The sequence below is a fragment of the Schistocerca nitens genome, chromosome 5 (genome assembly GCF_023898315.1).
Source record: "Schistocerca nitens isolate TAMUIC-IGC-003100 chromosome 5, iqSchNite1.1, whole genome shotgun sequence".
NCBI classification, from domain to species: domain Eukaryota; kingdom Metazoa; phylum Arthropoda; class Insecta; order Orthoptera; family Acrididae; genus Schistocerca; species Schistocerca nitens.
Window position 1 is genome coordinate 266,032,843 of NC_064618.1, and position 21,577 is coordinate 266,054,419.

Sequence of the window (21,577 nt, forward strand, 5' to 3'; positions counted from 1 at the left end):
TTATGTAACACGTATCGTTGTACACTAGGTAACTGAAATTTCATGGAGAGTCTCACGTTTACCACAGAGCTGCACTGTTGGGAAAAGCTACAAAGGTACATGTAACGACATTCCTTCTTACTCTTAAACGGAACAGTTGACGTGAAGCAATGAGCCACCAAATAGTAGCACTCAGGAAATTAACGTTTTTACGATTGTAAAAAATAATCAACTGATAAAACTGAGTATAATGATTAATGACTGATCCATTATTAAGGAAAAGTATTGTTATACTTTTTCTTGAAATGTGTGCGGGCAGTACGTTCGTAATACAAAAGAGATTATTGCGGAAGTTTTATTTCATTTAAGGACACAAAAGTTTCACTGTGATAAATTATCGACGCAGAAACATCGAAAGACGTTGGTGCTCCCTCAATTGTTTGGTAGCAGACGCTGTACAGGTATCACTAGACTGGCGAAGTTCGTACAATCATCTTGACAACTGATGTAACAACCAGAGAAGGGAACTTAGTTCTCCCGAAACTGCTTCTTGATGAAGTCCATAAGTCGAGGGACACGAAGAGCCCCGTGTCGATCAGTCGTCCGTATCGAAGCGATATCGTGTATCGGTCGCCGCGGCCACTGTGCTTCCCTCTAGAGGCGGCAGAGGGCAGCAGTGGCGGGCGCTCCTAGGACATCTTGAGGCTGCCGGTGGCGCTGCGGGGTCCGTGGTGGCCGCTGGACGTGTTGTGGCTGTAGCCGGAGTCGGAGTCGTGGCTGGTGGCGTGCTGGGGTCGGAACGTGGAGAAGCTGGTCTCGGCGAGCGCGCCCTCCGGCGGCGGCTTGGCCAGGCGGTAGCAGGGCGCGGACGCGTAGTGCTGGCTCGCCGACAGCGGCTGCTGGTGCTGCAGCAGCGCGTCCACTAGCAGGCCCTCGTGGAAGTCGCTGCCCGCGCCGCTGCCGCTGCCACCCCCGCCGCCGCCGCCTCCGTGGCGCCTGTGCTCCGGCCTGCACGCAACAAACACACCTGTCAACCACCGGCATTATCTTTAATCCAAGCGCCACATAATCTTGAGGAGAGCAGCTCTGTATTGAAACAGACATTCGGTAACAGCTTCGTATAGATTTTTTTTTTGCTAGACACTCCGCTAGTTAGTGTGACACACGTCACACGCTAGCCAATCAATCATACAGGGTGTTTGAAAAGAACTCCGTAGATTTAAGTGTAAATTTAATGGGAAAATTAATGAAAAATTACATCAAAGAGTACGTATCATGAAAGAGAATTCCTTCAGGTTCGTTTAATGTTAGTAGACATTAACGTGGGATCAATTTGTTGCCCTGCACACGTCGAGACGATATTCCACTTCTCGCCACGTATTCACCAGCATTTCAGGTGTAACTGTCCCAACCGCCACGACGATTCTTTCTCGTAAATGATTGATGTCTCTCATCTTTTCATTGTACTCAACATTTTTTATCTGCCCCCCCCCCCCCAAAAAAAGGCCAGTGGGGTGCGTGGTCTCCAGGTATTGGGCCAGCCCTGCCTCTCCACCTTCCTGGAAAGCTAGTGTCAAGAGCACCACGCACTTTAGGCACTCCTCATTGTACACTACGTCTGGCCAATGACTTCCTCGGGCTCCAAACAAACCGAAATACGGATCTGTTGAGAAGTTCTCGGTCTACATGGTGATTTTGCTTTTAAAACACTACCGGTTTCCTTGAAAGACTTTAGTCAATGGCAGATAGTTTTGGCTGTAGGTGGTTCACCTCCATACTGACGTCTAAAATTACGTTGCACTGTCATTACTGACTCAGTTTTCAGAAGCCAAATAACACATCGCTCTCTCTGTTGCGGAATACACATCGTTGCTGAGTTGCTCTGCACTGCTCTGCACGCACGCCTGGACTGAACTGAGGGAACAGAGGAAAAAAAGCACTGGTACCGTCTCAAGGTCCATCACACCTGCCAACTGCAGGGGAGCCAAACTGGGAGAGTTGATGAACCAAACACCACAAATAGAACAGTGTATGTCACTTCGTACAGATTTTAAAACATATTAAAACCAGGGAGTCCTTTTTCAGACATTCTGTATTACTATTATTCTCTCATCGATCAGCAATCAGAGTTTTTTCTTCTATTTCTTGCTCGAGTGATGCACGAGTATATTTTCAAATACGGCACACATAATTGGAAAAGTCATTACATCCGTCCAATAATGTAATTCCGAGTAACTGTTGTAATAGCCTGGCAAATCGTAACGTCTCTGCGAGGCCTCTAGCAGACACTTTCCCTGGCGCTCCTGCACGAGACTTCGGTTTCTGCGACTGCTCAGGTCGCGGTCGACCACCTCGTAACGCAGTATTATGTTAGATTCATATTGCCTTGGGGTATGCGCGATGTTAAGGGTACCTAGTGAGGAATTACATAGCTTTCGATGACTCGCTCATGATTCAGGTACTTGGGTTCTTGCATGTGCTGTCCTTCACCCCACAATGATCGACGCAGTTGTCATTTCCGATGCGGACTCGTGTGTCTGATTTATTTCTTTGGCGTGCGGGTTATTTACCACGTTCTTTTCGCTACCCCTTCTCCGCGGACTCTGTTTCTCAGTAACTGTTTTTAATTACATTAATCGTAAGAAACTTGTGTTCCAATTTTCTCTGATCTCCATTGGTTTGGAACAGTAAATGTTTCATTTATAAATCATATTTTTGTTTCCCTTTTGCCATTCATTACTGTTGATTTTGGCAAGGACCACACCCACGTCTCGTTTGTCAGAGCCATTGATTTAAAATCGTTTCCACTTCGTACAGTCTGTCACATCACGTCTGAGACGGAGGGGCAGCCTGCATATCGAGAAGGTTCATTCGATACTGATCGGAAGCACTTTATTTTTAGCCATAGCCCAGTGGCGTCTTGCAGCTGTTAAGTTTGTGGCGGAGTGTGTAATACATACTGATGTAAATGGAAACGTTTGGACTGCAGATGATGAAGGGAAAGAAGTAGACTCATTTTACACATTGAGTGCAGTAGTTTAACGCTTCCATGATCACTTCCATCAGTACATACCAGGTGTCCTGCATTAGAAGTGTCAGTAAACAACGTTACTGGTTTATAAAATACCGAAATTTTGTGAACTAGTCTTAATTCTCTATTGAAAGGAATAACAAGAATTTTAAAATTTTGGCGGTAAGTGATACTTTTAAGGGTTATCTGATGTTACGCTGTAATATGTTCAATAAAAGCTACCAATTCGTGACATATCTTCCAAATATGTTATTGTTTCTTGTAAACAGTGGTTTCCAACACGTTGCTTGTCAACGGTTGGATTTCACTGGATTTAATGGTCAGTTGTTGATGTTTACTGTATAGTGTTATCAATAAAAATGTTACAGTTATTTTCAAAAACATGTGTTTCCCAAACGGTACAAATTGCGTCTCGAATACAAATACATTTTACTACAGTGTGGGAGCTCGCCAGCACAATGATGAATGTTTCGATAGAATGGGTCACCTTTAGCACTTGTTCTCCGCAAAGTCAATCTTACATTAAGACGAGCTTTAGTAGTACGCATTGGTAGCACACACTGTATAGATTCTATAGGTCATTAAATGCAGTGCATCCATTTGATGATGAATAGTTTTTTCTAAAAATATGCCAAGCATTGAGTAGCTTGTAGGTGTGAAAAAACGAATATTACATGAATTTAAAGTCGCTACGGGAAGCTCTACCGATACGCAGTGTTACGTTAGGTGCAGCGCGGCAAAAGGCGTTAAGTCTTAAGAGTGTAAAGAGAAGTATTTTCGATATTCAACAAAAAATCTGTTTCACCACCGTCAGCTGCTATCAAATACTTTGTTATTGGTATCAGCTTCGATCGTTTTTAACTACCATCACACACAGGAAGTTTTGTAATTATGATCATGATTCAGGCATCTAACAGCGGCACTGTTATAACAGTTTATAATTACGCTGGGGTTGGAAGAGTTTGATTATTACTTAGGGGCGCGATGGATTTTTTTTAAAATGTTTAAATTTCTTATTTTGTGTTCTGTTACACAGTTCCTGCTTTTGGTGTTTTATCGAGTCGGACGGAAAACCACCAACGTATCCAGTTACTCTCACTCAAAAGCTTCTTTTTCCAGGTGATGATTAGCGACCACCGGAACTGGTAGCAATTATAGATGAGGTTCATTCAAATGCAACCTGGTCAGTGCGTTTACCTTTGCCTTACACGGAAGGTGGCACCACTTAACTGCGGTTATGGTGGCGCCATCTATTGGTAGAGAGACTGACGCGTGCGCACCGTTTGATGTTGCATAGCGCCAGTGTGGTTTCACGCCAAAGAAAAGGTGGTCACACAAGTTACCGACCACTACCGAACATGCAGGTGAGTAAGCAGCAACAACGAGGAGTGATTCGATTTTTGGCCACGGAGGGAGATGGAGGCCGTGAAATGTATCGACGGATGAAGGCTGTGTACGGTGATTACAGTCTGGGTCGTTCAAGTGTTCTGGAACGGCGCAAACGATTCCTTGAGGAGCGCGAGTCACTGGAAGACGATGTTCGTCCTCGACAGGATCATCGTGTCATCGCACCGGAAACTGTTGTGGAAGTGAATGCCTTAGTCTTGGACAACCGCACAATCACCGTGGACGAGATCCATCGGTTTAGTGGGTATTAGCGTGGGCACCGCCCACACCATAATGCATCAATACTTGAACTTTCGAAAAATCTGTGCGTTGTGGTTACCCCACGAACTCACCGCGGAACAGCGCAATACTCGAATGGGGCTTTCTTTGAGTCTTCTGCTATGTTATCATGAGGATAAATACGGCGTTCTGTCGCGTATTGTCACAGGTGACGAAACATGGTGCCAACATTTTGAACCGGAAAGCAAGCGTCAGAGGAAGCAGTGGAAACATGCCACTTTACCACCTCCAAAGAAATCATAGGGCCTGCAGACCATTTCTGGTAGGGTCATGATGTCCTTTTTTAACCACTGGAGCCCACTGCTTGTCGAGTTCCTGTAACGGGGGATCACCATCAATGCCCAGCGTCATAAAGTTACTTTGCAGAACCTTAGACGAGCCATCAATTGGAAACACAGACGCATGTTGTCCAACAGCATTATCCTCCTGCATGATAATGCCCGCCCACACACGGCCAATGCGGTGAAGACGACATTGCAGCAGTTTCGGTGGGAAACGTTGGAACATCAACCGTATAGTCCCGACCTTTCACCGTATGACTCTCATGTGTCTGGACTTCTAAAACAAGCTATTCGCGGACATCGATTTGCAACGAAGTGTTTGTCTGTGTCTAGGCCTGGATCCGACTTCAGCCTACTAGCTTCTTCAAGCATGGAATCGACCGGCTAGTGTCACAGTGGGATAAATATGCCAACAGTTTTGGTGATTATTTTCGAGTACGTGTACTGTGTATAACTACATTTCTTAGTTAGTAAAATCGTTGTTACTCTACATTATTAACGGGGTTTCATTTAATGCCCTTTGTAGATTTCCACAGCAGGTGATTATGGTACAAGATCCATTCATAAAAATACTTGCATCAACTACTGAAAATAGTTGCTGCTTGAACACCCGAAATTATGCCGTTCAACATATGTAATTCGCAATACTTTCAAACACCACATGCAAGTTTTTCATAATCTCTCGTTCGCTACATGAAAACTGTTAGCTCTACAGAAAAAATGAACAGGATCTTTTTGTAAGAAACTTAATGTAGTTAAATGTTGTATTAGAATATATTTTGGGTGGGCGCCCCAGTTTCTGAGTTATCAAAAAAATTGCGTTTCTTTGATAATTCGAAAACTACGATATCTAGCTAAAAACATATGCCAGTACAAAATTCAGCTAAATTAATTTTCCTACAAAAAATTTACTGTTTTTTTAGGACTAATAATTTGACTGTAGTGAGCGAGAGAAAATGAAAATTTTGCATGTGGTATGTGAAGGTGCACCCTTTGTATACCAGTTACGAAAAGTCATGCGGAATCAGGAGTAAAAGGAAATAGGGCTCAAATGGCTCTGAGCACTATGGGACTTAACATCTGAGGTCATCAGTCCCTTAGAACGTAGAACTACTTAAACCTAACAAGCCTAAGGACATCACACACATTCATGCCCGAGGCAGGATTCGAACCTGCGACCGTAGCGAGGAAATAGGGGAGATAACTGTAATATACGTAAGAAGAAAGAAGAGACCTGTTGTGGAAAGGCACTGGCGGCACGCCAGCTGCGAGAGCCGGGTGTGGAGGCGGCGGCGCCCGCCTGTGCGGGGGCGGTGGGGGCGGAACGCGCCCATGGTGGCCCTGGGCGGGGTGGTGCTGGTGCTGGTGGGCACCATGCGGGTGGTGGTGGCGGCGCGGACCGACCTCGCCCAAGCTCAGCTCATCCTCAGCGAAGTCGTCCTCCGACACCGGAATTTCGCTCTCCAGGTCAGACTCCCCGCGCTCCGTCGACACTGCAATCAGATGCACATGGGAACATTCCGATACTACAGACACGAGTAAGTGTATTTAAGATATTTGTATGGACATCAAATGCTGGATAATTTCACAGTATCTAAAGAAGTACCAGATTTTCATTAATATAAATATCGACGGTGTGAAACAAGATAATGAAATTCTTAGAATAATAGGAAGACATGACGGGTACTTTCCCTGGAATACAAAGATGAAGGAAGAATTCCTTTGGCCAATAAGAAACATCATCACTTTGTTTTTTCTCAATAGTTGAAGCCACAGCCACCCAAGAATGAAATCTATTTTCCTAGGCAGCTTGTCAGAAACAGAATAGGTCAACTACACATGAGTTCTAATTAGAATAAGAGTTTAGCTTGAAGTCTCGGCATATTTGTGTAACATGAAGTTTACGTTAAGGCCAACATTTTCGTTTGTGATTCCTTTACTGCTAACGATTTAATTCGATTTTATACGCACGTTGGTTCATTCAAATCATCTTGTTTAGCCTTCTATTTGAATGACCCCTTTTATATTTGATACATAGCTTTAAGTCAGCGCTTCCGTTTTCCGGAAAATCTTGCGGTAATGCCAAGTATGGCATCGACTAAATTCTTATATTTGGCTGCAATTGTTTGCCCTTTACAACTCCAACTTGTATTTAATTTTATTCTGAAGTATACGAGCAAGCAATGATAGTCCATTTTCCATATTTCGCCTTAAATGCTAAATAAATACATTTCTTTTAAATAATATCTGAAAAACATAGAAAAGTTATCAATATCTTGCTATACCATTGGTATAGAATTTTTGTTGCAATGTTATGACGATACTGATAATATTGTAAGTGTTGGTATCGTACTCATATATCATAATCAATCCGGTATTGGAAATTCCCTACGCTGACAGTGAGGAAGTGGCAAATATTTTACAGAAACGATACCTCAGACTGGTCGAAGAATAAAGAAAACACTTGTCACCATTTCCAAAATGTTCCTCCATTATCCAAACTGTTATTACTGCTGAACCTTCAGTCACACCTGCTTGTTGAACCGAAGTCTTAACTTGTATCTTACCCCTAATACGACACAAATTTTTAACTTGTTTTCCACAATCCATGTTGTTAAATGGCTGAAACATTCACCCTGTTTCTGTAGCAAATTACTTTTCTAACTGCTAACAGAGGCAACCACTATTTTATTTTCAGTATTCCATATATTTATAGAGCGTATCAAAAATGTAAAATATTGTCACAATCCATACATCAGGGAGCATAATATTACGTTAAATGTTTAATACAATAAGTCAAGTGTTAAATTTAGTAACTGTATGTATATCTTGAAGAAGTGCAAATGCGGGATGCAAATTACCTCCACTATATTCATTCTGCGTTTGATAATTACAGTACATAACGACTTCAAACAAACTTTAAATAATATTTCGAATTTTCTTCAAACTTTTCTAGCTTACAGCCTCACAAAGAAACGAAAAGAAAACAGTTTAAAGCTGTGTAAATGTTCGTTGTTCATTTGGTAAAACTTCAGTCAAGCACGACGTTATAATTTATTACTTATTTACTACTAACTTTATTCGCTACACACTTTGCAGACAGTTTCCACTTATACCACTAAAAGTATGTACATAGGTATACCATTGTACAGTCGAGTTATGGTTTTTCGTCTTCAACCAGAAGGCTTTTACATGTTTATCTTCAAACATTCAACACATTAACACATTTGTAAATCAGTCACATGTTTGGAGGCGTTATATGTAAGGTAAATTGTCTTTTTAAAGCGTCTAGATGAGGTATGTTACTGATGCAGATACGAAGCTAACAACCTCATATTTAAGTTCCAGAAGTGACACAGTTTTCACTTGTCACTTTTATCAGTATCTATTTCGTGTTCGACTTGAATTCGTATTTTGTTTATAAAACCTTCAGTTTATTAATGTTTTCAATTATTTTACATTCTAAAATCAGGCAGTTTACCAACCAATACATGTATAACCATCATTAATTGCTGATCAAGTAATTAAAACGAAAAAAATTGTTTATACATTTATTTCAGCAGACAATAAAACATATTTCACATTCTCTCTTCTATCTATCGAGACATCATCACAAAGTTAGCACTGAAATGTACACAAAACATCTGCTGAATATCTTAATAACATAGCGATGGATACATGGAATTATAGTAATGTTAGAATATTAATATACTGTTATTTTCTCTGAAAATAAAGTTCTTGACTAATGGGTTTAGCAATAATCTAACAGAAAAGTATGTCAGCATTTAAACAGATGTAAATCCCGAGGAGAAGTTACCTCATCCGAGAAACAGCAAGAAACAATAGCGAAAATTACCAATTGTGAAGGAAGAAACAGAAAACAGAAATGAAATTTATAAAGCTGACAGTGTTGACAAAGATACACTAATACTAGTTAACTGATGGTCAGATGGGAGACACCTGGGAGATATCGAGAGCTGAAACACAATGACGATAACAAATGTCCTCTTGAATTTTGCATGGTTTTAGAGCCTAGCAATAGAGAACCATATTGTGTGCAGTTAGGAGATACCAATAATTAAAGATAGTTATTAAAAAGACCGCTACCAGAAACATGTATATAAGGTGAGGATACGTGCCAGTATACTAAAGATTAGCTTCTTTATATACAAACAATTCTGAAAATAACTTTATACAATTTGTTGGAAGTAAGAATCTGTACAAGAATTAAACTGCTAACAAAAACTTATCTGATTTCGGGGATATTGTGATTTCTGTGGGCCGTAAGACTATTGATCGAATGTCATTTTACAAGGCTGCGTGATCGAGTTGAGTGTTTAGGTGACTATAAGAAGTATGTGAAGGCTGCTGTTTTGTATTCGTCATCTTGATAGTGGAAATTACAGACCCAGGAACATGAAACTAGATTCCAGCATATGAGCTGCTTCTCTCCAATTGCACAGCTAATCAACAACTTTATCCGACCTCAACAGTGTTATGTTCTTACTCCACATGGTGCAGTGCAGAGATCTGTAATTTATACTCAGATACGACGCAGAATGTCACGACAAGGAAACTGCATTTCTCCAAATTTGTTGTTGTTTATAATTTTGAAGCAGAAAATTTCTTACATCATCAAGATCTGAATCAGGTACCTCCGAGTCGAACGCCTTCAAACTACGGTACGAGCGCTAGTGATCTCATGTGCTGTAATGTATAGTGTTTCAATAGATTAGTAAAAAAAGTATTCATAAAACAAAAATTCCTTGCTCGAACAGTCCACGGGTATACTGCCGGTTCATCGTGTCCGACGGGCACAATATTTCGGCGATCAGACATGTCGCCATCGTCAGGTGCGCTGACAAACTGAGCTCCTGAGGGCGGGCGGCCGATTTACATCCCCTCCCCCACCCTCCACCCCCCGGGACGCTCTCTTCCACATCCGCGCCCGCGTGCCGCCGGTCGCGAAGACATGGGCGTCGGAATCTGTCGTAGCGTCGGTGTGCTTGTTACGTCCGCTCTGGTCGCCAGGTCGTACTTCTTGCTGAGAGTCGTCTTAATTACATTCAATGCCGGGTCCCAAGCCTTGCTGAGATCGTAGCCGCAATCTCGGTTGATAAGATCTTCCCTGGTGTGAATTTCGATAGCCTCCCTTATAAAGCTGTCCCAATATTTAGAGGTCTGAGCCAGGATCCTTGTTTTCAGTCAGGTAAACAGAAAGGAGAAGGGAGTTTGTGAGATAAGTTGAGAAATGTGAAGAAATATTTTCCCGAGTATCACATGACAGAGTGCTACATTTTCACCAATGTTCCAATAAACGAAACAATTCATCATGAGGTGTATTAGAAGTAGTAAGTTTCTCTCAAGAATAATAATCTCTGATTTCAGGAAATGGGGAGACTGATAGTTTGCACGACATTTGTTCCACATTCTTTCTGATGCTGTTGGAGATAGTTGTATGCTGTACGTTGTCCGTTTCTGTTATGCTATTTTTCAATAAGCCTCTCGTACATACACTGAAACCAGAGCACCCTTAACGGTATATCGATATCACTGAAACATAACATTACAATAGGATTTTTTTGCCGAATTCTTGAGAAACTAGAACGTTTGCTGCATTTTTAATGATAATGTTAAGTACGTACAGAGACTATATGACAAACAATGCAGTGGTTCTGAAATCTTCATGACTTACATTTTTTTTGTAACCGATATTATGTTTACATCTATTTCGGAGGACCAAATTAGTGATATGGGGCTATCTTAATGCAAGCAGTTATTTACCTATCCATAATTTACCATTATCAGCCTTTTCACATCCACAACTTGATAAAGGTCTCGCCTGACTCATGCATTACATTTCTTGAGCCATATGCATCAATAAATACTTCTGCATGTTTTCTTGCGTCGCCTATTAACCTCCAGTAGGACTGTACACTCACTCTCTCATTAACTCTTTGAATTTATTTAAAGAACTCCGTTGGCCCTTGTACCATCCATCCACCTTATCACACTTCAAGTTAACTTCCATTCATTTTCATTAAAATTGTAATTTCAAGTTCCATTCTTTTCTTATCCTCTCACTGTCAGCAATTCCAAACATTCACCGTTCACTGAGCAGCCTTTAAGATTTTAAATGTTATTTGTATTAAAAGACCACGTTACCCGGCGTTAACTCAAAAGCGATGAAAGAATAACACTCTACGAGTCGGAGAGTGGAAAGTCAGAATGTGCTTGGGAACATAGAAAATATGAACAGGGAAAAGCCAGGGGTCAGTCTAGACGAATACAGTGAGAGCCAGTGATGTAAGATGGAAAGGAGGAAGGATAAAGACGGTAATATCAGCAAGAGCAGAAGATATTGGAGTAGTATCCGTTACGAATAAGAAGGTACAGTCGTGATTAAGTTACAGTGAACACTTCAGAAACAAGATTGTTATCGTCAGAACTGACAGCAAATCAACGCCAACAACAATAATTCATGTACAACTGTCGACATCACAAGCGGAAGAGGAAGGGGCAGAGACAGTATATGATGACACTGAACGGGCAGTTGAGTACGTAAAAGGAGATGATAACTTAGTCATCAGTGGAGATAGGAATGCAGTGAAAAGGGAAGGAACTGAGTACAGTGTTATGGGAGAACGTGAGCTCGGTAGCAAGAATGAGAGGAGAACAGCAGAGATCAGCAGTAAACATCAACTGGTAATAACCTACAACCCGTTCAAAAATCACAAGAACAAAAAGTATACTAGAAAATGCCTGAAGACACGAAAAGATACCAACCACATTACAGTACAGTGGGGCAGAGATCTCAGAATCAGATACTTGATTGTAAGTCATATCCAAGAGAATATGTAGATCCAGACCACAATTCAGTAATTTTGATGGGTAGGTTGAATTTAAGTGAACTTAAATTAATCATCAGGAAGAATGCAGGTGTAAATATGTGGATACTGCGATAGTGAATACCGTAGCAGTTCGCTTGAAGAGGAACTGACATCTGTAAAAAGGCCAGTCACATACTCTGGTCAGAGAAACGTAGGAGCAAGGAAGGTAACTGGGTAGAAATCTTGCGTAACATAACAAATACTTCACTTGATGGGCAACTGATGGAGGTAAAAAAATGATCAGAAAAATAAGGGAATACGGCTGTATTATCCATTAGGACTGAAATAAATAGGAACTATTGCGGATCTACGGCGAACTGACTGAACTAAAAATGAGAAGAAATCGTAAAATAAATTATGATCGCAAGGACTGATCAACGCATTGAAATGTCAAAACAATCATAGCTGAAATGAAAAGCAAAACACTCCAGGAGGATATCCAAAATGGTTCAAATGGCTCTGAGCACTATGGGACTTAACATCTGAGGTCATCAGTCCCCTAGAACTTAGAACTACTTAAACCTTACCAACCTAAGGACATCACACACATCCATGCCCGAGGCAGGATTCGAACTTGCGACCGTATCGGTCGCGCGGTTCCAGACTGAAGCGTCTAGAACCGCTCGGCCACACCGGCCGGCGAGGAATTCCACTCCTGAACGTATAGGAGATAGCGGATAGGTGGAAAGAAGAGAGTGAAGGTCTTTACGAGGGGCAGGATCTATCTTCTGACCTGATAGAAAAAAAATAGGAGCTGATTTGGAAGACGTGACGGACCAAAGATCCAGTAGCACAGGCAGAGCTTTGGTCTACTTTCGGTCAAATAAGGTAGAATACGCTGACAAAATTTCTTTGGAGTTTCGGAAACTGAGTAAGTGTCAGCCAAATGAATGTTAAAGCTGGTGTGCATAATCTACGAGACTGCAGACATACCATCAGAATTCCAGAGATATCTAGGGCAGCTATTTGCGAGACTTATCGCACAGCTCTTGCACCTTTGTGGACACGAATAATATTCACAGTAACAGACAACAGGGGATCTCTTAGCTGAGGATCAGTTTGGCTTCAGGAAGCACCAGAGGAGCAAATCTGACGTTCCACTGGATAATGGAAACAACACTTAAGAAACACAAGACACGTTAACAGGATTTCTATAAGCATTCGACAATATTAAATGTTGCAAGATACTTGAAATTGTACTGTTATTTCAGTGGCACAACAATGGCGTTCCAATACCACTATGGGTTCGCGGAACAGAATCAAATATCAGGCTGTTGATAATAATGTTTGCTGAAGGAGAACGTAAGTGTAGATATACCACGCACAATATTTTTTACTCAAATTAAACAGGATGTGTAATTCGAAATAAAATGTACTAAGGTTGTCCCAGTACAAGACCTACACACAGAGTTCACTTCTGAGATTATGTAAAACACACGGGCAACGTCAAGAGGACTGGAAGCGTCTTCGATTCAGAACCGCTTTCGTGACAGAGCACTGTCACGTTAAATCTAAAAGACGAGTAGGACTAAGAGTCCTTCAGGAAAGTCGTTGTCACTTTTTGGACTTTCGAAGGTAGGGAACGGTCATCTGGTGAGAACTAAGCAGGTAAACTTCATGCTGGACAGGGCGAATTGATGAAAGGTAGGTGGGTCAAAGGAAAATTGACGGGCACCAGAAAATAAATTAAGGTTGTCGTGGTCCATAGTCGATAAACTGCCCAAATAATATAAAATTACATGCTTGAATTATGTGATCCCAGCCAGTTCTCATTCCGTGGAACTGCTGCATCTCACACAGTAGTTCCCAAGGACAAAGTAACTCATTTAATTAAATCCTCAACATAAATATATACTCGTAATTACATGTAAGCATACAATCATTATCGTTAATATGTAAATCAAACAATGAATCACCCAAAAGAATATTAAGTATTAATGCGTTAAGCCTAGCGTGCTACGAGTACCTAAATCAGAAGACTACAGTATAGTGTTGCGACAATGAGAGAGGAAGTGACGGTTCAGCATTGCCAAGTTAAATTGAACAAAATTCTTATATTACACGGGTTTCGCTCAAGAGCGATGAAAATTGGAAAACATTTAAAGTATTTTATTTGTTTGTACTGTTTATAGTACTTAGAAATTTACAATCATGTTACGTTCCAGAAAACATGCTAAGTGCCTACGTGCAGCACGTCTATCTCAGATGTTTATTTCTAGAACATCCTCTGTTCCCACAGAGGAGAAATGGACGGCTGAGCCAGACTGACGTGTAGGTAGTACCAATTAATCACTGCTCTCTTAATAAACGCGTAATTGCTGCCATCGGTTTTTTGCTCCAAGTAATTAATTGGAGCTCTGTGATCAGACGCACAAAAGTAACGCCAGGGCTTCGTCCGGGCACAGCCCCCTGGTATTAATTCTGGGTGCTGTGTCGGCCTTCCCACTCTAGTGCTACTGGCACATTACGAGTACACGAACTCATCAGAGCCTCCATTTTGTTAAATGGAAAGGAAACTGATGATGCACAGTACATGGGCCAGATTACCAACAAAAACATATATAAATATAAAGTTATTTAAGCATAAATTATATTCAAACTGTATTGTCCATTAAGCAAATAGTCCCACGTATATCGAGCCGAGCTTATGAGGGCCTATGGGGCAAGTTCTGCCAGCTAATATAGTCTCCTTTGTAGTATTTCCTTGTCGAAGAAGAGTTGTGTCTGAAGTGCTACTGATTCGTGCTCTGGAGCGCAATGAAAACGTGCACTGTTTGTTTTATGCATAACGATGAGAGAAACTCCATCTACTTCGTAGCCTACAGTTTTTGTTTAGTTTATCGTTAGTTCCATCTCTGCTCCTGTTGATAACATTCGTTTATATGCGGTTTAGTCTTTGGCTGTATAGACTGAATAGACTGCCCAATCCACTCAACGGTCCTTTCACTAAAGACAGTAACGTAATAAGCGAAATTTATCGTTATTATCCCTTCATCTTGAATTTGAATCCAACTGTCGAACTAATCTTTTATTGCCACCATTTCTTCTTCGACGTACAGACTGAACAATAGGGAAGAAAGACTGCATTCCATCTCGGGTTCGAAACAGACATACGAATGCCAAGTAAATGCTTTACATATGGAAGTGCTGAAAATATTTACCGAAATTAAATAAATTTGCTAATTCAGTGTGTCCTTGCGATGGAATGAGACAGCTGACAGAAATACGGACATGTGGTAATTCTCAAAGAAAAGGACAGAATCGGCGGTGCATAACCTAATAATAGCTTATTATTTGAAGTTGCTCCTTTATAAATATGAGGAAGCAACCAAATTTACATGTTAAATGCTTTAATGGGTGTACGTAACCTAAAATCGATTTGAATAATCAGCGAAAGACCCGGGACTAAATTTAATCGTATTCATTATCCTTGCAACTAGCAATTATGAACAGAAAAAAGCAAAAGCCGTGATGAGTAAACGCTACAAATAGGGAGCTCAATCACGCATGTTTCGTCATTGATTTACTATTCCAAGCGCGACAGATAAATTTGAGACAAATAGAGAAAACACGGGAAGAACTAAATTGAAATGCAAATAACTTGTGACTTACAGTTTTATAGATATTTGTTATTCTTAGTATTTGCTATAATTTTGTGGCATTCTCCTGGTGGAGATATATAGGAGAAGCGACACAAAATCTACATTTCGAGAGATCTGAATCTGATTTTTCTTTTAGCCTCCTCAAGTTTATTAATTACATCCAGTGAATGTGTTTGAAGGGTGGCAGTGGATATCTTCTCATTGATGGTGTTTAGCGGTCTTCTCCATGGGCTCTGTTATTCTCAATACACACTGATGTTTTTAGTTCTGGGTATTCCATCTGGACTCCCACTATCAGTGGTTGAATGCCAGATCATCCATGTTGACACCGGACTCACGATTGTGTAGCTGAGTCACTGATACACTGTATAGAACAACTTCTTTTATTGAAGTAAGGAACGACATTTGATGGGCACGAACGACCACAGTTACTACCACTGCAGATATGATCTCTGGCTAAAAGACATTTCCGTTATGTTACAATTATTGCAGATACAGTTCACATTATACCGTGTAGGTAGGAACCAGTATTCTCCTCTTTTGCAACAATTAGTTGCAAACGGCAGACAGTATTTGCCCTTATCCACTAGACAAACGTTACTGAAGAGCAACTGAGGAAGAGCGGGGCCAATATTAACAACGTTACGGTTCTGGTGTTGGTCTTTAAAACTCATTCTAAGAGGAAGGAAAAATTACAACATTGAATACCTATAACAAAGTAGGAAGGATAGGTAACATTTAAATTGAAAAATCCGCAAGAGTTTCACAAAGCATAAACTGACTGAAAGACCACAGCAATGCATGCGTGGTTGTAAAGGTTGAATGGTCATAATGAGGTATTCATCAGTTACACTCTCGCTGCAGCAAGCAGTGGCTTCAGGTGCTTAAATATACCTGGCGACAGCTCCTGGTAGACGGGGTTGTACAGTTCTTCTTTGCTGTAGGGATCTGAGCAGATGAATACCGTTGGCTCCTCAGGACCCCTATAGCCATTTGGGTAGACAACATTCGGCTTCATGTCGATCATCTGGAACAGAAGTGTCAGTATCCAGTGTTTATTGCTCTATTCACTCTTGATTTACTAAAACGAATTCTTAAGAACATAATATAACATCTTTAATCTTAAGTCATTCATATGTGACTGTTATCTGGATCTACGACTATTGATGATTTAAAATAAAAATAAAAACAATTATCTCTGTCAGCCATTTTAATTTTCTTCACAGCGGATTTGGAGGCAATTTGTTTCTTCTTCATGACAGTTACTCGAGTTTCCTAAGAGTAATTAGCTTGTCCATATGTTTAAAATTGCCCTTGAACATTTACAATCTGGTGTTTTCAGTAGTTTTGGTGAATTTAAACAGTCTTTGAGAGAATTATTTCGGAATTTGTGGATCATATAACAGAAGTGTCATTTATGATTTTTCATTGCAATTATTACTCATTTCAGCATTTGGTATTCAACAACATACATTATTAATGACTTGCCAGACATCTTGTGACGTCTCCCAATAATTTTACAAAATGTACGACAGGTCTACGGTAATTTTCATTCTTAAAACAGTGACTTCTCACCGCATTCCACATACCCCCACAACGTCACCTATATCGCTAGCACCTAGAGAGAGGGTGCAGTGGTTCAGACTTCGGGCTCCAAGTCAAGGGTAGTGAGGTTCTAACAAACTTGTAGGCACCTTGATGTAAGTTTTCCTAACATCCGTACGATATTTCTGGAAGACACATAGTAATAAATTCACTAAAATACTCTTCAACAGGTCATCTCTCATTTTCGTATGACACAAGAAAACGATACATAAATAATTATGCTAACAGAACAAAATGAACTTTATGTCACCACTTGCAGCTTTTGTGTTTACACAGTACGATGATTGCCACTATTAGGTCATAACTTTTAAATGCATTCTGAAATGCTGTTATGATTATTGTAAATAAATGCTTTTCTTTGATAATATCTCGTTCTTTGTGTTCCGTAACTTAGTCATCAAACACCGGAAACCTTATACGTTCCTTTTGTTGTCTGTTTGTCTGTCTCTCTGTCCAACTGTTAAGAACTCTATCTCTCAGGAACGTTGTTGTATGAAGTTGAAATTTAGGTCAAATAATACGGTCTATAGTCTTTCGACGACGTAAAATGTTCAAGTTTCCATGTCAGTGCAGTCAAACAGTATGGCTATTTATGACATGTGTTTTTATACTCACTAACTCACTCAACAAAATCTAGAAAGTACTTCTCATTGATATATAAGCATGAAATTTGGCATGCAGCGAGTTTTTACAGTACCGGAAAAAATCCAAATATCGTCAACTTGTAATTATATTACATGAAGAAAAAATGTTTTTGTCATTTTTATCCAACTACCTGTTAGTCCGTCTGCTAAGATATCTTTGTCAAATACTAATGTCCACAATCCTTCAGCTTCATAAGTAATTGAAGCTTTACCAATAAATCAATGCAGCTGAAACGTATTGCCATATATGTCACGTATTTTGACACTCGAAAACTTACTCATTAAAAACTACAGATGAACTATGTGAATATATGTTCTGCCTGGTGATCTATAAGTAATGTGCATACAAGGAAAACGGATTTTTTAGTCTTATGTTTAATCAATCCATCACCTCTCAATGGTGTAAGGAAACACCAGAAATAACACATTCAGATTCAGCCTTAAACTGTAAGTCCCATTTCCCCATTTGGACAACTAGTGTAGATTAGGAACACTTAAGTCGCCGATGTGGCGTCGAATAGAAATGGAGCCAGGCTGTTCAGCCACACGAAATTATTGCTCTTATCTATATATATAATCAAGTTTGTATAGAGACTTCAGAGCGGGAGTCTTACTCGGAATTGGCCAATTTGTTCTGTTCAGTTGTCTCCAGTGTCGACTGTATGTTACTATGCGACTTCAGTCAAAACAGCTATCCTTGTTCAATGGTTAGGCCAATACGAAACTTGAAAGTGAGAAAACAGCCCTAGTGCTCCGGCAGTTCACCGTTTGAATTCCATTATCCGGAGGGGCACATGTATCATTGGTCGTTCGTGTATACTGACGACAGTGAAGAACGGTAGAACCGAATCTGTGATGTGGAATAAGCTTTCAATACAGTAACGTGGGTTTCCAGTTCCCCTTTGAGAAACAGGTGACCGTCTCTAGCCATCTTAAAGCTTTTCCCCATGCGGCATGTCACCCTTTACTAGTTTTTGAATCTGATGAGGGGTTCACAACGCCATCAATGCTGATACATGTAGTATGTAATTACAGTTGTAACTACAGTAATATTTTGGATACGTCAGTTCTAAACTTCTGAAGAAGATCTCTAGATGCCAGAAACTGGTCAAGAAATTAAATTTATTTTGCTCATTTGGTCGCTGATTTTTACAACAAATATAGTAGGGCCAATATAAGTAACGTAAGCGGGCAACTATACAACTACCAACCCGCTTAGATTGCCTCTTTATACACACACGCATGCACAAACATACAGCAATATGGCCCGCCCACTCCCACACCCACCCACCCACCCCCCACCCCCCACCCCCACACACACACAGATAGACAAACAGAGAGAGGCGCGCGCCCGCGCACAACCCACGCACCTCTACTAAAAACGATTATAATGACTGGAATAATGTAAAGTCATCTAGACAAAGGAGCACTGTTATGGAAGCCGGCAGATGTCGCAGTGCTGGCCAGATATTATAGTGCTTCTCAAAAAATAATTTGAACCAATCACAACACACTAGGGACAGGCTGACAGAGAACTGGATAGAAAATAAACGAACCCTAGAATTAAATGTTTCTTGCTGAAGCTTCGATAGTAAAGATTTTGTTGCTGCTTCCAGTTCGCTCGAGCTGACACTTTACGATATCCGAATACATAAAACACTTGGCTTGTAAAATAAATCGAGAATGCTGCGCAGTTCGTATGTGATTCTAAGGACAGTAACGGGACCCATTCCGTTCAAAACATCCCGAATGTGTAAATGCTGTTTTTCAGACCCCTTTAGACGATGTGTCTGTTTCTCCTGTTGTCGTCTCAAGAAGCTTGAGTGAGTGTGTGTGTGTGTGTGTGTGTGTGTGTGTGCGTACTCTACGAAGAGTCAATGTTACTTGTTCACCACATAAACTTACTCCATGTACCCTAATAACACAGAAAGGCAATTAAAAACAATTCTATTCGATGCCTTCTGATATAAATAGGGAGAAGCAAGACATTAGAGAACACAATTGCGACTCATATCGGAAGGAAAGACACCTTGATATGATGATTGTTTGCGGTTGTCATTAACGTGCAGTTTAAAAACAGATGCAAAGTAACTCGTTGAACTATTTCGGGAATTACTTCAGAGGACGATTATACCCTAAAAAAGGAAAATGTTTAATTATTCCATATGACAAGGTAAAACAACATACATGACACTGAAAACTACATGCCGCTTAACTACTTATCTACAATGGAGAAGCTATTTAATGAAATTATTACCAATGACACGTATCATCATTGTGTTTTAATCAAGCAAAGCAACAAACTGGCCTGATAATTCAGTATATAGCGTTAAACTACTTATAAACTGCAAAGCCAATACGGAGGTAGACCCTGACGTTGCGGTGGATAATGGAATAAAAATCAAGACAGGTTCATAGGCTTTGCCTACCTGGAAGAATGATCCACAATTGAAAATGGTGCAAGATGCTCCACATTAAAAAAAATTTCATGCAAGCTATATGCAACAACAGGATGTGCAAGGATCAAGAGAGGGTTTTAAAATAGGTAAACCAAGAACCAAAAAGAAAAAAAAGGTTCAAATGGCTCTAAGCACTATAGGACTTCAATTCTGAGGTCATCAGTCCCCTAGAACTTAGAATTACTTAAACCTAACTAACCTAAGGACATCACATACATCCATGCCCGAGGCAGGATTCGAACCAGCGTCCGTTGCGGTCGCGCGTCCAGACTGTAGCCCCTAGAACCGCTTGGCCACTCCGGCCGGCAAAAGTAATGGTAAGAAGCATAAATAAGAACAGCAAGAAGTTTAAGATAAGAATTTTTGATTAAGAAGGAGACGAAGTCAAGGAATTCTGCTAGCGTGGAAGGAAAATAGTCCAGCCGGCCGGAGTGGCCGTGCGGTTCTAGCCGCTACAGTCTGGAGCCGAGCGACCGCTACGGTCGCAGGTTCGAATCCTGCCTCGGGGATTGCTGTGTGTGATGTCCTTAGGTTAGTTAGGTTTAATTGGTTCTAAGTTCTAGGCGACTGATGACCTCAGAAGTTAAGTCGCATAGTGCTCAGAGCCATTTTGAAAATAGTCCATTACGGACGAAGCAAGAAGGATATAAAAAGCACCTACCACAGCCAAATAGGGCTCTCCTGGCCAAAAGAAGTCCAGTATTATCAAACACAGATCTCAATTAGAGGAAGAAATTACTGATATTGTAAAGCATTGCATAGCAGTGAATCATGCGCAGCGGGAAAACCAGAAAAGAAAGAAATCGAAGCGTTTGAGTTGTGGTGCTGCGGAAGAATGTCGAAAATTAGATGAATCGATAAGGAAGGAGGAGGTTCTTCGCAGAATCAGCGAAGTACATATGGAAAATTCTAACAAGGAGAAGTGACAGGATGATAGAACATAAGGCAACAGGCATTAATTTCCCGGTTACTAGAGGAAGTTGTAGAGAGTTAAATCTGAAGGGAAACGGATTCAAACCTGTAAGTTTGACTGAGTATTGGGCTATCACCCGGAATAGTAGCGAATAATGAAAGATAAATAAATAAAACTGAAACACTGTAGGTGTAGAGCTTCCGAGGGTTACTCGAAAAGTGCGGCATGACTTCTTATAAAACACAAACTACCACAGAGTTTTTCAGAAAACTGTTTTTATTTAATTCCTCAGTCGTTTCTCTCTTTTCCTATATAGTTCCTATGTCTGTTTAAACATTTTTCATAACATTGTACAGCTTCTGTATCCTTAAGTCATAGTCGTCTGCCGCCTGTGACGATAACCAGTCTTTTACTGTTTCTTCCGCCGCCGAGAAATTCCTTTAGGTAGCGAAACAAGTGAAAATCACTCTGCGCTAAGTCTGGACTG

The 21,577-nt window shown here is 40.6% G+C and overlaps 1 protein-coding gene across 1 annotated transcript in view; it reads right to left on the minus strand.

Moving 5' to 3' along the window:
• Positions 1-320: 320 nt before the first annotated feature.
• Positions 321-21,577, minus strand: part of LOC126260070 (uncharacterized protein C6orf132 homolog) — a 296,588-nt gene continuing 275,331 nt past the window's right edge. The window contains exons 6-8 of the mRNA XM_049957269.1: positions 16,364-16,496; positions 6,212-6,470; positions 321-987 (exon numbers count right to left, since the gene is read on the minus strand). Of these exons, the coding sequence (XP_049813226.1) occupies positions 669-987; positions 6,212-6,470; positions 16,364-16,496 (711 nt within the window). The 3' untranslated portion in view covers positions 321-668. The remainder of the gene's footprint in view (positions 988-6,211; positions 6,471-16,363; positions 16,497-21,577) is intronic.